The 15,951-nt window shown below is 44.9% G+C and overlaps 1 protein-coding gene across 1 annotated transcript in view; it reads left to right on the top strand.

The window, feature by feature from the left end:
• The first annotated feature begins 375 nt into the window (after positions 1 to 375).
• Positions 376 to 15,951, top strand: part of LOC141257684 (two pore channel protein 2-like) — a 105,235-nt gene continuing 89,659 nt past the window's right edge. Inside the window, exon 1 of the mRNA XM_073672529.1 lies at positions 376 to 671. Within this exon, the coding sequence (XP_073528630.1) occupies positions 582 to 671 (90 nt within the window). The 5' untranslated portion in view covers positions 376 to 581. The remainder of the gene's footprint in view (positions 672 to 15,951) is intronic.

Below are 15,951 nucleotides of genomic sequence, written 5' to 3'. Positions count from 1 at the left end.
ACGGAGGATGGAAATGAGTTTACGCTACGTCCCGGGTGATGGAGATGGAGTTCTGCCAGGACAGCGCCTAAAGTAAGTGATCTCCGCCTGAGAATAACCTACAACACATTCCGCTGCTATTTCACATAAAATCTGTGAATTGCAGATTTCCTTCCTAATCAGTGTGATATTATAACCCACAAAAAAAACAACAGATGAATACAAAATTCAGTTGCAGCAAAAAAGTTTAAAAAATAAAGTTGCATGCAAAAATCACAACCCCACTGTCCAGACAACAGCCACAGTCAGCAATGAATGGAGGGCAATGTGTTTATTATCTCAGGAGCTGCTCATCTGCGGAAGGTGAAATCTGAGCTATCCCTAAATCCTGCTGAGTGGTTTCCGCTCGGTCATGTGACCAGACTCCTGCCCCTGCTGCTGCAGGACGGGGAGAGCCCCTCACTCATTAGCAAGTAACTTGTATGGAGCAGTGCGGATGATCTGCACAGGGCAGGACCCTCACACACTGAAGACAGGGGCTGCAGGCCGAGCACTGCTGGAAGCTGCTACTCAGCTCCATACTTGGTGAATCCCTTTAAATCATGTCTGAGAGTCCAGTGAAAAGTGCTGTCAGCAGTGGAAATAACGGAACAGACGGAGGATGCGGCGTCCCAGGGCAAAACCCCGAGGAGGTAGGAGAGATCTGCTGCACAGAACACCATGGGGTTCTCCTGGGTCATGGAGCCGCTACAACTGGATTCTTTTATACTTTGCAATAGGCAGCAGTTTCCTGGCTGATGTTATAGCTGTCTGATTAGCTGATCCTGGGATTGTTTGCACAGATCTAAAAAATGTGTCTATTTATACATATGGATATATTATTTATATCTTTTTTTGTGCTCACAAGTTTATAGCCTCAACAATTTGTAGTTAATACAGATGAGGATAGGGCACAGCTACAGGAGGATTTAGATAAATTGGGGAGTTGGGCCAAAAAATGGCAAATGGGGTTCAATGCCGATAAATGTAAGGTCATGCACATGGGAAAGAAAAACAGCAGTCACCCATACATATTAAATGGGAAACCGTTGGGGAAATCTGACATGGAGAAGGACCTGGGCGTCTTGGTTAATAGCAAATTAAATTGGAGTGCCCAGTGTCAGGCAGCAGCTGCGAAGGCAAATAGAGTCATGGCATGCATCAGAAGAGGAATAGGGGCATATGATGAGAACATTGTTCTTCCTCTGTATAAAGCGCTGGTAAGGCCGCACTTAGAATATTGTGCACAGTTCTGGGCTCCGGTGCTCAGGAAAGACATACTGGAGCTAGAGAGGGTACAAAGGAGGGCGACTAAGGTAATAAAGGGAATGGAGGGACTAGAATACCCAGAGAGGTTGTCAAAATTAGGCCTATTTACGTTGGAAAAGAGAAGGCTTAGGGGAGACCTCATAAACATGTATAAATACATCAGGGGGCAGTACAGAGATCTCTCCCATGACCTGTTTATACCAAGGATGGTGACAAAGACGAGGGGGCACACTATGCGTCTGGAGGAAAGGAGGTTCCTGCACCAGCATAGAAGGGGATTCTTTACGGTCAGAGCCGTGAGACTCTGGAACTCTCTGGGAGAGGAAGTGGTGATGTCCAACTCACTTAATGAGTTCAAGAGAGGCCTGGACGCCTTTCTTGAGAACAATAAAATTACATCTTATGCTTAGTGATAGTTAATTAATCCAGGGATTTAATCTGACTGCCAGATTGGTGTCGGGAAGTGAATTTTTCCTCAATGATGTAAATTGGCCTATACCGCATGGGTTTTTGTTGCCTTCCCCTGGATCAATGCTGCGGAATAGCTGCAGTGCACAAGAAATAGGCTGAACTGGATGGACGCTTGTCTTTTTTCAGCCTTATAAACTATGTAACTATGTAATTTATTTTATTTCTGCAGGAAATACTCTTTCCCCTGTTTACTTGTTTGTTTTTTAGGAAACTAAACTTCCTTAAAGAGAGAGTGCATAGCTTTCCTAGTGATCTAGTTCTTATAACCTGTACAGCTGAAATTAATAAACTGGATTATTAGCTAAAATCCATGAGCCAATTCATTGAATGAAGGGATCGCTGATTAGATTTTGTTGTTCCGAACTTGTAATTCCCTATTGTTGTTGATAGTGGGAAGGATCCACAAATGCTGACTTGCTGTTACAGTGTAATGACTTTGGTAAATATTAGCAGATAGCGAAATGTTTCCTCTCCCTCCGGAACTTGTCTTATCTAGCAGCTCATTTTCCTTTAAAAATGTGTAGAATCTGCTGTATTTTGTTCATATTTGTCTGATTTCACTTGGATTTTCGCACGGATTCCATGCTTAGAATTGCAAACAATCCTTATGCCATGCATGTGAATGGGGTTATCACAACTCTGCTAACATGCAATTGAAAATTTCCTTGTGGATTCTGTTACATTTAATTTACTTTAGATGGGAATGGTGAAAATTGTCATTCAAGGGGGCTAATCTGGCCAATCCTTGTGCCAATCTGCTGCACAACTGCTTAAAATTCACAGTAGAAATCCAAGGGTTAAGCTTTGGATTTCTGTCTCGGGAATGCATGTTGGATTTTGTATGTGTGTGTGAACACACGCTTAGTGTCTGATTATGTTGGTTTGCTTATACAAACATTACAGCAACTGTATTTCCATGTCCATGTTACAGCCGCAAGTCTCGGTGTGACCAGAGCAGCATCATAGACATATGGGATGCCGTAAGTTTGGATCTTGAGACACACACTCTGATCTGGACTTGTGGCCATACTAGTACAGCCTGGAAAATACAGCCGCTTTACCTATGTATTAACCCTTTTTTGCATTTAATTTACATTACAAGTATGCAACATCAGTAAGGCATTGATTGCTGAAAGCTAGGTGATCATCAAACCAAAATTATGGCCTCAAGTAATTAAGACTGGTGTTTCATATGAGGGGCGTGCAGGAAATAAGATGTGCCAAATTCATTAAAAGGCACACAAAATGTAATTCTGGGCATATTATCAGTGGCTTGTGCCTCGCTAGAAATTCTACTCCAGTCACAGTCTGGAGTAACATTTCTGATGTAAGAAATGCCACCATTTTCCATGAATTTGACAGGCTGCCGTAGCCAAATCGAGTTGGTGATACTGCTTGAAACTGGTGTAAGGTCGCAAATATTTGTGTAACTCCGCATTTGTCCATGTGCTAATAGACACAAGTGGTTCCTCACAGGAAAGAATCACACTTTGCAGTAGTTTTATAGACAAGATAGCACTAGTTTCAATGACAGGTAGCACCAGGACGTGGACGAGTGCATGGAGCTGCACATGGACCCAGTCAAGTTGCTGATGTTCCCCTGAACAGTGCCAAAGAAAGATTTTATTTTTCACGTTCATGGGACCAGTTGTCTATGTTTACAGGTGGCAGATCTGTTGCCATATCTTTTATGACTTTTCTAGTCATCTGAAAGGGGCTTGCACAAATCTTTGTACACGCAGCAACCACCCCATTCACATGTATGAAAATAATTTTTAGTTGTAGAAGGTGCCAAAACAAATCTGAGAGTGATACTGTTAGGGATCAATTATATCAAACCAAATGGTAGCCATTCTTTTATTTTATATCAGTAACGTTGTGCTCTAGGGTAAATGTAAATTTTTACATGTCCAAGTGCAGACCTCAATGTCCGGACCTGTCACTGATCTCCTAACTCCTATTCAGCAGACTCATAAATAACTTCAGTGTGATGTGATTGCATTTGGTTCAGAAGAACAGTGGCTTGTCCAGACATCAGTCAGTACTCGAACCATGAATGTCAGAAGTGACATTGGTCTTAGGACTCATTCACAAGTCAGGTTTTCACATACGAGTGCTATCCGTATTTTTCATTGATAGCACTCGTACCTATGACAGTCTATGGGGCTGTTCACATGCCCATGAATTTTTGCTGACAGAGTGGTCCGTGCAAAATCGCTGAGACATGTCCGATATTAAGCCAAATGTTGGATCAAGCTCTATATTGCAAGTCTTTATCGGTCCGAGAAAAAATCTGCAACATTTGGATGCCATTGTGTGCTGTCTATTTTTCACTGACTGATAGGAGAAGGTGGAGAAACTTTTCTTGTTTCACTAATGAGAAAAAAAACTGACCAAACTCTGTCCGTTTTTCTCATAACGGACCTCTGAATGAGGCCTTAAACTGTTTGTGGTAATAACAATTCTAAAATCAAGTAGAAGCAACTTAATTATCTGTGAAAGATGCCTTATTTCTCTTTGTAAACTAATATAATTGTTACCAAGAACAGAATTTGTCAAGAATGTGATCGGACTCCATAAAATAAATTCAGAGCTTCAGAACAATCATATTTTGGGCACAAAAATCTTAATGAATCATATAAAGGCATGTGCACATGACATCTTTTTTGGGAGGATTCCGCCTGAAAAAATGCTATAAAAACACTCAAAAGAATGAAGAATGAAAAGAGTAAAGCAATTTCAAAACGACTTGCTGTGCGTTTGTTCTGTCTTTAGTAACTTCTATCAATAGCTTTAGGCTTCAAAAGCCGTGAAACATCTAAAAGAAGTAACCAGTCCTTTTTCTGGTGCGTTACGCTATTCCATATATGAAATTTAAATTAAAAATAAAAAAACGCGGCAAAGCCACCAGAAGAATGACATGAGGAGCGTCAAAGAAGACGCTTAAGGTTATGTGCACACTTAGCGTTTTTGATGCCTTTTCGCGGCTTTTTTTTGCCACAGAAATGCAGTGAAAATGCTATGTAATCCGTCTGCCAGGTATTGCAATGGTAATCCTGATGTGCTGTGCACATGATGCGGAAATTTCCGCTCAGGATTACCATTGAGGAAAAAAACGCAACATGTTCATTGTAGGCGCGTTTCCACCATGAATTTGCGCCTATTGACTTTAATTGAACCGCAGCAAATCTGCAGGTATAATATCTATACTGCGGATTTGCTGCGTTTCAATTAAAGCCAATGGGTGCGAATTCGCGGTGGAAATGCGCTGCGGGTGGTACCCAGGTCGGCAGAGGAGGACTACTACTCCTCTCATCCGACCGCCGCTCCCGCTGAGGGGAGCAGTAGTCTCCTCAGCCGAGCTGGGTATCGCATGGTGTAAAAAAATTTAAAAAAACAAAAAAACACTATACTCACCTGTTCGGCGCCCCCCGGTGTCCTCCTGGTCCTCGGTCGGCGGCTGGCGGTACACTGCCAGGAGTGCGCTCGCTCCCAGCAGTGTACTGTGCTGCCAAAACCTGCAGTCACGTGAGCTCTCAGCTGAAGATCAGCTGAAAGCTCACGTGACCTCACCCTGGGAACATTCTCAAGAATGTTCCCACCAGTACTGGTGGTGAGCTCACTGGGGCTGATCAGCTGACGAACCCCAGTGACCTCACTCCTGCAGCAGCAATGTACACTGATGGGAGTGATTTTACACTCCTGTCAGTATACATTTCTGTCTTCTACAGGAGTGACATCAGTGACACGGATCGCCGAGGGACAATCGTTGGTAATCGTGGATTACGTCGTGACGACGGACAGGTGAGGGATATGGTTGTTTTTTATTTTACGTTTTTTTTCAGAAGATCAAGGGATTCGGGGACTGAGTGTTTCAAAAAAATTTTTTAAAACCGTGTGTTTTTTATTTCATTAAAATACTTTATTCTGGCCGTGTATTTATTGAAAATTCCGCGACAACTTTACTACACAGTTAGTAATGGGGGCGTCTTATAGACGCCCTCCATTGCTATCCTGGGCTTCACATCAGCCGCCAATACAAGGCTGACGTGAACCCCAACCCCATTACCCCACTCGCCACCTCTACAAGGCAGTAGGAAGAGTGGAGGTGAAGCGCCAGATTTGGCGCATCTTATAGATGCGCCATTTCTAGGACTGCTGAGGGGTGATATTAATAGCCCTTCCCTGGCTATTAATATCAACCCGCAGCTGACTGTTTGGCCTTTTCTGGTTAGATTTTATAAGGGACCCCACGTCAATTTTTTTTCTGGGGTCCCCCTCTAATCAAGCCAGTAAAGGCTAAACAAACAGCTGTGGGCTGATATTAATAGCCAGGGAACATTGTTGGCTAATGGCCCCTTCCCCGGCTACTAATATCAGCCCCCAGCAATTTGCTTTCCCTCTGCTGGGTATAAAAATGACACGGGAGCCCATGCCATTTTTTTTAAATTTTAGGCTCTGTGCCCACGATCCGGACGTAGCAGTGCTTTGGACGCATATTTTTTGCTGCGTTCAAACCGTATTCTATTGAACGCAGGTAAATCCACATGTGTTCACTGAACCATGCGATTTACCGCATTCAGTACATTCTAGTGGTCTATCGACTCCGCAGGAGAATTTGACATGCTGCGGTCCTGAAAGTAGTGCCGCATGTTAGTGTCCACGGGTGATTCGCAGCCTCTGATGCATGCATAGTGGATATGGGATTTTTAGAAATCCCATCCACTATGCTGTAACATAACGGAGACTAGTGTGTCCGCTACAGAAATTGACGTGCTGCGGGTAAGTTTGGGTACGTGGCCACGATCAGGAGCTGCTGCAGGTTTGACGCTTTATAAACATGCAGCGGCTCCTGATCGTGGCCACATACCCAAACTCACCCGCAGCTGGTCAATTTCTGTAGCGGACACGCTAGTCTCCGCTGCAGATTTTGACCGATTGAAGTGTCATTATATGCAGTGGATTCGCATGTACCGACAACAAAAGTGCGGCATTAGAACACCGCGTTTTGGACGCAGCAAAAATACGCTGCGTCCAAAGCGCTGCTGAGTGCTGATTGGGGGGACGTAGCGGCTAACGAAACCGCTATGAGCTGTTAATAATAGCCAGAGACGTTGTTTGCCTAATGGCACCTTCCTAGGCTAAAAATAGCAGCACACAGCTGCCCCAGAAATTACATAAATGGAAATGCTAATGATGTTGGGTGAATGGGATTAGCTGACACCTAGCTCTTTTGTTTGGCAATAGCAAGGTGTCAATCAGACCCTTTCATCACCAAACCTAATTAAAGTAAAGAATTAAATAAAGACACAGAGCAAACACTTTATTTGAAATACAACATACATATTCTTTAATCATTTAAATTAACCAATATACTCACCCCAGTTCTGACAGTAATCCAAAAAGCGGCTCACATCGTGGCTGGAAATGTTTCGCTTCTGTGCTGCGTTAGAAACAAAGCAGTACAGTTCTCAGTAGTTATTGAAAAACCTCCTGATGTACTTATGAATTGTGATAAGTGAAACACGTTGAGGTGAAGAGTTTAGGCAGTCTAGCTGGAAATAAATATAGGATTTGGTCAGCTGATGAATAAATGCAGTGCGATTTAAGTCACTGAGAACAGTATAATAGATGGTCTCTATGTAGGAGTGAACTGTGCTCCTGTGCTCTGTGAATTTAAAAACCTACTGGTGTATTCAGTGTCGGACTGGGGTCTCTGGGGCACACAGAAGGAATTGATCCTCGGGGCCCACCCTACAGCTATATGCAAATACCTGATAGCCGATATCCCCGTTATAGTGGAGCGTCTGCTGTAAATCACAGGCGGCTCTGGCACATCTACTGTGCACATGCTATAACTGGGATGTACAATAACGGTAGCTTGCAGTAAAGGGGTTCTTTGGTTAAAACAAGTTATCACCGATCCAAGGGCTCCACAGGATCGGTGATTACTTACTGATCGTTTGGGTACGAACATTGGAAACCACACCGATCGGAAGAATGTGAAAGTTTTATCCCTGTCAGGACATTTAGTTCTCCCCATTTTAAAATGCAGCGGCCGGTGGGATGTCTGACCGCAGCTCCATTCATTCTCTTTGGGGCTTCCAGAAAAAAAACAAGAACAGCCACCAAGGGAATGAATTGATCAGTGGTCAAGTCGCACATGAGCTCCAGTCTAATGGGGATAAAAGCTCCACATTCTACCAATCGGTGCAGGTCCCAGCAGTTAGACCCCCACTAATCAATAATTTATCACTTATCCTGTGAAGAGGTGATTACTTGTTTTCCCTGGAGAACCCCTGTAAGTGCATCTTGTTCCAAGTATTTAATCACTAATGGAAATAAAGAATCTTCTAATTAATATCAGAGAGAACAAATGACCGCCATACACAACACAATCCACTGTACCAACACAAATAGTACCACATACAAGGGAGAAATACTGCCACACCATGACTGGACTACATATTACCACCACATAGTGACCGAATAATACGACATACAAGGGAGAAATACCACCATGCCATGACCAGATCACATTTTACCACCACATAGTGACCAAATAATACTACATACAAGGGAGAAATACCACCACACCATGACCAGATATTAACAGCATATAGCGTTCAAATAATTCCCCATCATTTCTCTCCCCCCCCCATCATTTCTCTCCCCCCCTCCCCATCATTACTCTCCCCCCAGCTCCTCCATCATTGCTCCCTCCCATCATTGCTCTGCACCACCTGCTCCGTCGTCATTGCCATATCTCCCCCCACCTGCTCCGTCGTCATTGCCATATCTCCCCCCACCTGCTCCCTCGTCATTGCCATATCTCCCCCCACCTGCTCCCTCGTCATTGCCATATCTCCCCCCACCTGCTCCATCATCATTGCCATGCCATATCTTCCCCCACCTCCTCAATCACCATTGCTCTCCCTCAAAAAGCCCCCAAAAAAACACTTACCTCCTCAGCGCGCTCCCCCGCAGCACCGTCCTCTGCTTCCTGCCCAGCATCTTTCTCCCTGACACAGGCTCGAGCTGCATGATAACGTCATCAAGCAGCGCGAGCCTATGTCAGGGAAGAACCGTTGGGCAGGAAGCCAAGGACGGATCCCTCCAGCTCCGCTGCCATTTTCCTCCTGTCGGCAGCGGAGCTGGAGGGATCGCTCCCTCACTACAGCACAGGATGAGGGCAATCTGGCCATTGGCCCCCGGGAGCCTGGGGCTCCGAGAAGCAGATCAGATTGCCCTCATGTTAACCAGGGGCCCCTGTGCGTCCTGCTCAGGGGCCCGCTGAGGACCCGGGCCCACCGGAGAATTCTCCGGTGCCCCAGTCCGACCCTGGGTGTATTGAAACTGGGCTATGAATGATATGGAGCAGTGATCATAACCCCAGGTGATGAATGAGGGGCATAAAATCCCATACAACAAGGGAGATGAGTATGGATGGACATGCTATAAAGATTAAGTGATTGAGGAGGGAATTAGATACTGAACTGAATACCTCATATGGAATAATTTTGTAGTGTTTGGGTGACGTGGAATAATTAGATTCTTTTTGCACATGAAATCTATGATATATATAAGATATCACACTGAGGTCTGCACTATATAAACTTTAATTATATTCGTATCTATTCTGTACCTGTTATAGGGGCTTGAGTGGATAGACTGATTAGAAGCACGGTGGACGATTAAAAGTGTATTTCTTAATAAAAGTTAAATTTTAATCTAGTTGTTCACCACAGTCAGTAAGTGTAGCGTCGGCGTCCCTGCCTCCTGCTAGGCAGGGACGCTGTTCCCCTCACCTCTCCGCTCCGTGCCCGGCGTCTTCCTCCCGCTCTGCTGGCAGCGCGCGTTCTCCTCCCCGGTCACTGTGCTTAGGGCGCGCGCGCGCTCCCCCTCTCTTAAAGGGGCCGCGTGCGCCGTCCTAAGGAGTCCCCGGCCAATGGCCGGAGGACCTCTCCATATATAAGGCACCTCCTCCAAAATGGAGGTGCCCGAGCAATGTTGTAGCATAGTTCTTCACTCTGCTTCAGCCCTCAGGTCCCGTTTCCAGTTACCTGCCAGCTACCTGCCAGCTACCTGCCAGCTACCTGCCAGCTACCTGCCAGCTACCTGCCAGACTCGTGTCTATCTGCTGTTATTCCTGCGGTCCGACAGTCTGCCTTCCAACACCTGTCAGTCTGTCTATGGATCTGCCCGCCCGCTCACCTGGGAGCGCTCACCTGCTACCTGCCTGCTAGCCTACCTGGAGGCTCTGCCGTCACGTGCTGTGACCATCTGCCCGTCCAGTGTCTCTTGCCCGCTCACCTGGGAGCGCTCACCTGCTACCTGCCTGCTAGCCTACCTGGAGGCTTAGCCATCACTTGCCGTGACCACCCGCCTGTCAAGAGACTGTCCCCGTCACTTGCCGTGACCTCCTGCCCTCTTACCCAGAGACTGTCCCCGTCACTTGCCGTGACCTCCTGCCCTCTTGCCCAGAGACTGTCCCCGTCACTAGCCGTGACTGCCTGCCTGCCTTCCCTGGGTGTCACCCACTTCCTTACAAGGACTGCCCCTTTGTATAGTTGCTCTGTGGTTCCACCTCCCAGACCCGTTACAGTAAGTTCTAGAAATTAGTGAACATTATTATCCTGAGTTGTATAGGTCCTCAATTAGTAACCCAAAAAGCAATGTCCCATCAAATAACTTTATTTAGCTCCAAAAGCTTTCATTGAAGTACAAAAGCGCTTCAAGAAACGTGTCAAAACAACGTGCAAATTTCTGCTTCAAATCCTGAACATGCGTACATAAAATGGGTTTTACCACACACAAAAGTTAATTTTAATCAATAGATCTTGGAATAATAATAACTTCCACAATTGGATGTATTTATCTCCGCACAGGAACATTTTATTTAATCTTATAAATGTGCCCCTGCTGTGTACTGTGTAATTGCTGTGTCTGACTGTGGCGCCCAGCTTCGCTTGGTACCACAGATCCTAGAAGAGTGCATTAATGGAATCCTCCACAAGAGGCCCCCATAAACATTCACACATCTCCACCTTCCACCTCAGACCAGCAGAGGGAGCCGGTTAGGGATATAAATAGGGGAGATGGAGCTAGGCAGTTTAGTTTAGTCTGGAGTGCACAGAGAGTGAGAAGCACGAGGGTTGCTGTGTAGGCATGCTAGGGCTCTAGCGGTCCTGAAGCCCAGTCTAGACTCAGGAGCTCAAGTAAGTGAGTCCAAGGTGTGCCGATGCCTGGAAGAGCGGTGAAGCTCGGCAAGCTGCCGTTAGTGTGAGTAGCTTAGTGAGGGCCCGAGCGTGGCCGAAAGCGAGTGGAAAGTGAGTAGCAGTGGGGGCAGAGGAGCTTACCCAGCTCACCCCGAAACATATACCGGACACCGGGTCCGAGCTTACCGGGATCTCTACGACCCAGTAAGGCATAACCGGAATCCCTGGAGAACTACAGGTCCCAGGTTCACCAGAGAGCTGATAAATAACAGAGCCAGGAGACACATAGGCCCCGTGAGCTGGGAGCGTGCACTCCAAAAGAAGGCACTACCACAACGTCAGCCGGTGCAGGACAGAGATAAAGTTAGGCCTAGCTTCAGGCAGGACAGAAACTTACTACACAAAGGCAAGAAACAGGAGGCCCTATACCCGCTCATTGGGGAGGATCCTGATATTCACCCTTCACCCTACAGTGCTCCGGGATGTGCCTGAACTACCACCAGTAAAAGGTACTGAAGTAACTACCGTGTCCGTCCCCGTTCTTGCTCTGACCCGGCTGGGTCTCGCCTGTCCTGCATTCCTCTCTCCGTACGCTGCCCTGAGGCCTAGCTCCACCTGTGGGGAGCTATACCATCGAGCTGCCTTATCACTGGCCTCAGTGGACTGCGGCAGCGCTGGTGAACCTCACCAGAAACCACAGGTGGCGTCAAGAACTTTCATAGAGTTAACAAATAATTCCCTTTTAAAAGCTGACCCCAGGGTACGGGCCCGGGAGCCGACCACCGCGACATCCCCAAGGCCAGGCAAAGGCCCGGGTACCGAGTTGTCCCCATCCTCCTGGGCTAGTCATGACCGTACAGGAACATGGTCTGATCATACCACAGCTCCTGGGCAGGGGAGGAAGCAAAAGAGTATCCAGACAGGACAGCAGGGGATCACAGCTGATTCTTTCTTTGAAGTAAAATATTGTTTAAACACAGACAGGAAAATGTTTTACCTCACAAAAAGAATCAGCTGCGATCCCATCTGTAATGTCTGTATTGTCTTTTGCTTCCTCCCCTGCCCAGGAGATGTGGTATGATCAGACCATGTTTCTGCACGGTCAGACACAGCCATTACACAGTACACAGCAGGGGCACATTTATAAGATTATCTCAGCACAGGAACATTTTAATTAAACACATCCAATTGTGGAAATTATTATTATTCCAAGATCTGTTGATTAAAATGAACAAGCATTCGTGGGAAAACCCCTTTAAGGAAAAACTCCCGACTTATTTTCCTCAAGCGTCATACTATAGCAAAAACAATTCGGGTTACTCTAGTATCTAAAAGACGCCCTGTGCACATAACCTTATGGTTGTTTGAGATAGACTTAAAAAAATTGTAAAACTACAAACAGGGCACATCAAGTTTATTATTATCTACTGTTCTACGATGTTCACACAAATTCCAGTGCAAATGGCCAAGTTAGAAATAGTTAATAATCTCTTAATAATCATGTCACTTTCAGCTTAGTCAAGAAAGTTCAAAGTTTTCACATTTGACAAAAAACCTGAACATAAAGAAAACAAAAACCTACTGAAGTCCTGTATTTGGTTAGGGCTGTAAAGTCTTGTGTAGGTGATTGCTTCAACTGTTGTATTTCCCATTTAGACTATTTTTACTCAGGTTGCCTTTGTGCAATAGGAAACTTTTAGGCCTTTACATGGCAGTTTTAATTCCAGAAGGTCTGTAGTTGGATGCGCCAAATTTGTGTGTCAGTCAGTGGCTGACATACATTTCTAATGTAACTGAAATTGTCAGGCTGGCTTCACAACGCCCTGTACCGCCACATCTTCACCCACTTTGGTGGAGCTGGCCGAAGTAGAGATAAAAACAACAATTTCGAGTTGTGTAAAAATATTAAAACATTTCAAGGAGTGTTCCACCATAATTCCATCGACAAGTCCTTTATGAATCTAGCGTTACACTGTGTAACTTTTAGTGTAAGGCTGTAGGAAAGTGCTCTGCACTGAGTACTCTGTTGGGGAAAGTGGGTTACGTTTTTCTCCTGGAAAATGGTTCTTCAGACGTGTTCACTGATGTATCCACAGGGGTGGGATTCGGCTGGTTCCACCCAGTTATCCAAACTATTTTTAATTAACAGACGATTCAGCAAACCAGAGAGCCACAGGGTCCTATCCAGTTCCCATTTGCAGGATTCAATTCTATCTGCGTCTGTAAGATGCTCATATGATGGAGTAGATCTGCAGACCAACGCTGCTGGAGCAGTGGAGTCCTAATGGGTTCCCTAACCCGACGTATAGTGTGTACTCAGGAAACACTGTGGCGATTATGTAATGTTATCGCACCGCTGCCGCAGTTATGCACGGGGCTGGAACATAGAAACCACAAGGACAGAGGTGAAGGTGAGCAGAAAACAATTCTATTTTGTTGCTATCTATTTTTCAGTGTTGAGAGGGGACGGCATGTGGAGAGAGTGGATATCGTGAGAGGCAATGTGGAGGCTGTATTCATACACGAGTACAGTATGGCAGTTATAGTTTATAAGAGGCATGGGGAGGCAGCTATAGTTCATAAGGGGCTTGGTGTGACTGTTCTAGTTCATAAGGGAGGACAGTGTTGTGGCAATTGTACATGAGAGGCTTGTGTGGTGGCCATCGTTCATAAGAGGATAGTGTGATGGTTATAGTATATAATGGATGTTGGTGTGGGTGTTATAGTTAATAAAGGAGGATGTATGATGTCATAGTTCATAGTGGAGGATGGTGTGGACATCATTTCACAGGAAGATGTTGTTTGAGGCCAGGTATCATAAGAGTGACTGTGTTGTTCTTTGTGCAGGGAGCACATTGAGGGGCAATTATTTGTTCAGGGGCACAGCATAGGGCTTATTTAGGGCACATTATTGCCAGATATATTTATTCAGGGGCACTATAATAACACTTATTTTTAATGGTGATGTGTCAGGACGAGCTGCAGAAGGTGGGTTAAGAGGGAAGTCTGCAAGAACAAGTTGTGGCTTTGAAAAGTGAATTTGGCGTCTGGACCAATTGGAGAACAAAGGCATGAGAACAGATCCAATCAGGTACCTAAAAGCTACCTGGATCGATGGGTGCATTCACACTGGCCAATAATAGCCGTTAAATAAACAGCTATTCAGCTACATGAAGCTCATTAGTTGTTTGTTAAAACAACCAGAAAGAAAAATATCAAGCAGGGCCCAATTAGGTACCAAACCAACATAGCAATGAACCCTTAAAATATACAGTTGTGGTCAAAAGTTTACATAGACTGGCAGAATTTTCCCTTTCTTGGCCTTGTTTCAGAGAATATGAATGATGACAAAAAAAACTTTTTATTGGTTGGGTGAAGCCATTTATTGTCAAACTACTGTTTTCTCTTTTTAAATCTTAATGACAACCAAAAACACCCAAATGATCCTCATCAAAAGTTCACATACTCTGGTGATTTTGGCCTGATAACATGCACAGAATTTGAGACAAATGGGTTTGAATGGCTACTAATGGTAACATCCTCACCTGTGACCTGTTTGCTTGTAATCAGTGTGTGTGCATAAAAGCTGAGTGAGTTCCTGGGATCCAGACAGACTCTGGACGTTTCTGGATTGTGAGTCATAGGGAAAGCAAAAGAATTGTCAACGGATCTACGGGAAAAGGTAGTTGAACTGTATAACACAGGAAAGGGATACAAAAAAATATCCAAAGAATTGACAATGCCAGTCAGCAGCGTTCAGACTGTGATTAACAAATGGAAAATCAGGGGCTCTGTAAAAACCAAACCACGGTCAGGTAGACCAACAAAAATTTCGGCCACAACGGCCAGGAAAATTATTCGGGATGCAAAGAAAAACACACAAATAACATAAGCTGAAATTCAGGACTGTCTGAAAACTAGCGGTGTGGCTGTTTCAAGATGCACAATAAGGAGGCACTTGAAGAAAAATGGGCTGCATAGTTGAGTCGCCAGAAGAAAGCCATTACTGCGCAAATGCCAATATCTTGCCTACAATGCGCCAAACAGCACAGAGACAAGCCTCAAAACTTCTGCAACAAGGTAATTTGGTGTGATGAGACCAATATTGAACTTTTTGGCCACAACCATAAACGTTACATTTGGAGAGAGGTTAACAATGCCTATGATGAAAGGAACACCATTCCTACAGTAAAGCTTGGAGGTGGATCACTGATATTTTGGGGATGTGTGAGCTACAAAGGCACAGGAAACTTGGTGAAAGTTGAAGGAAAGATGAATGCAGCACGTTATCAGCAAATACTGGAGGCAAATTTGTACTCATCAGCCCGGAAGCTGCCATGGGACGTACTTGGACGTTCCAACATGAAAACGATCCAAAACACAAGGCCAAGTCGACCTGTCATTGGCTACAGCAGTACAAAGTGAAGGTTCTGGAGTGGCCATCTCGGTCTCCTGACCTCAATATCATTGAGCCACTCTGAGTTCATACTAGACAGCCCAGGAATTTACAGGAACTGGAGGCTTTTTTCCAAGAAGAATGGGCAGCTTTACCATCTGAGAAAATAAAGAACCTCATCCACAACTACCACAAAAGACTTCAAGCTGTCATTGATGTTAGAGGGGGCAATACACGATATTAAGAACTGGGGTATGTGAACTTTTGATCAGGGTCATTTGGATGTTTTTGGTTGTCATTAAGATTTAAAAAGAGAAAACACAGTAGTTTGACAATAAATGGCTTCACCCAACCAATAACCATGAGTGGAGAAAAAGTTTTTTTTGTTATCATTCATATTCTCTGAAACAAAGCCAAGAAAGGAAAAATTCTGCCGGGGTATGTAACCTTTTGAGCACAACTGTAACTTGTATTTCTTACCACTTAAAATGCAAAAGTGCAGAAAACACTCAGATATAAAAAGAGAGATGTGCCTATTACTATGGGATTATCAGGCCCAAATAACTCTGAGTAGGACAC

The sequence above is a fragment of the Phyllobates terribilis genome, unplaced genomic scaffold (genome assembly GCF_046119375.1).
Source record: "Phyllobates terribilis strain yellow unplaced genomic scaffold, ASM4611937v1 Scaffold_3__8_contigs__length_932513732, whole genome shotgun sequence".
NCBI classification, from domain to species: domain Eukaryota; kingdom Metazoa; phylum Chordata; class Amphibia; order Anura; family Dendrobatidae; genus Phyllobates; species Phyllobates terribilis.
Note: the sequence above shows the minus strand (reverse complement) of the source record. Positions and strands in the feature narration are given on the sequence as shown.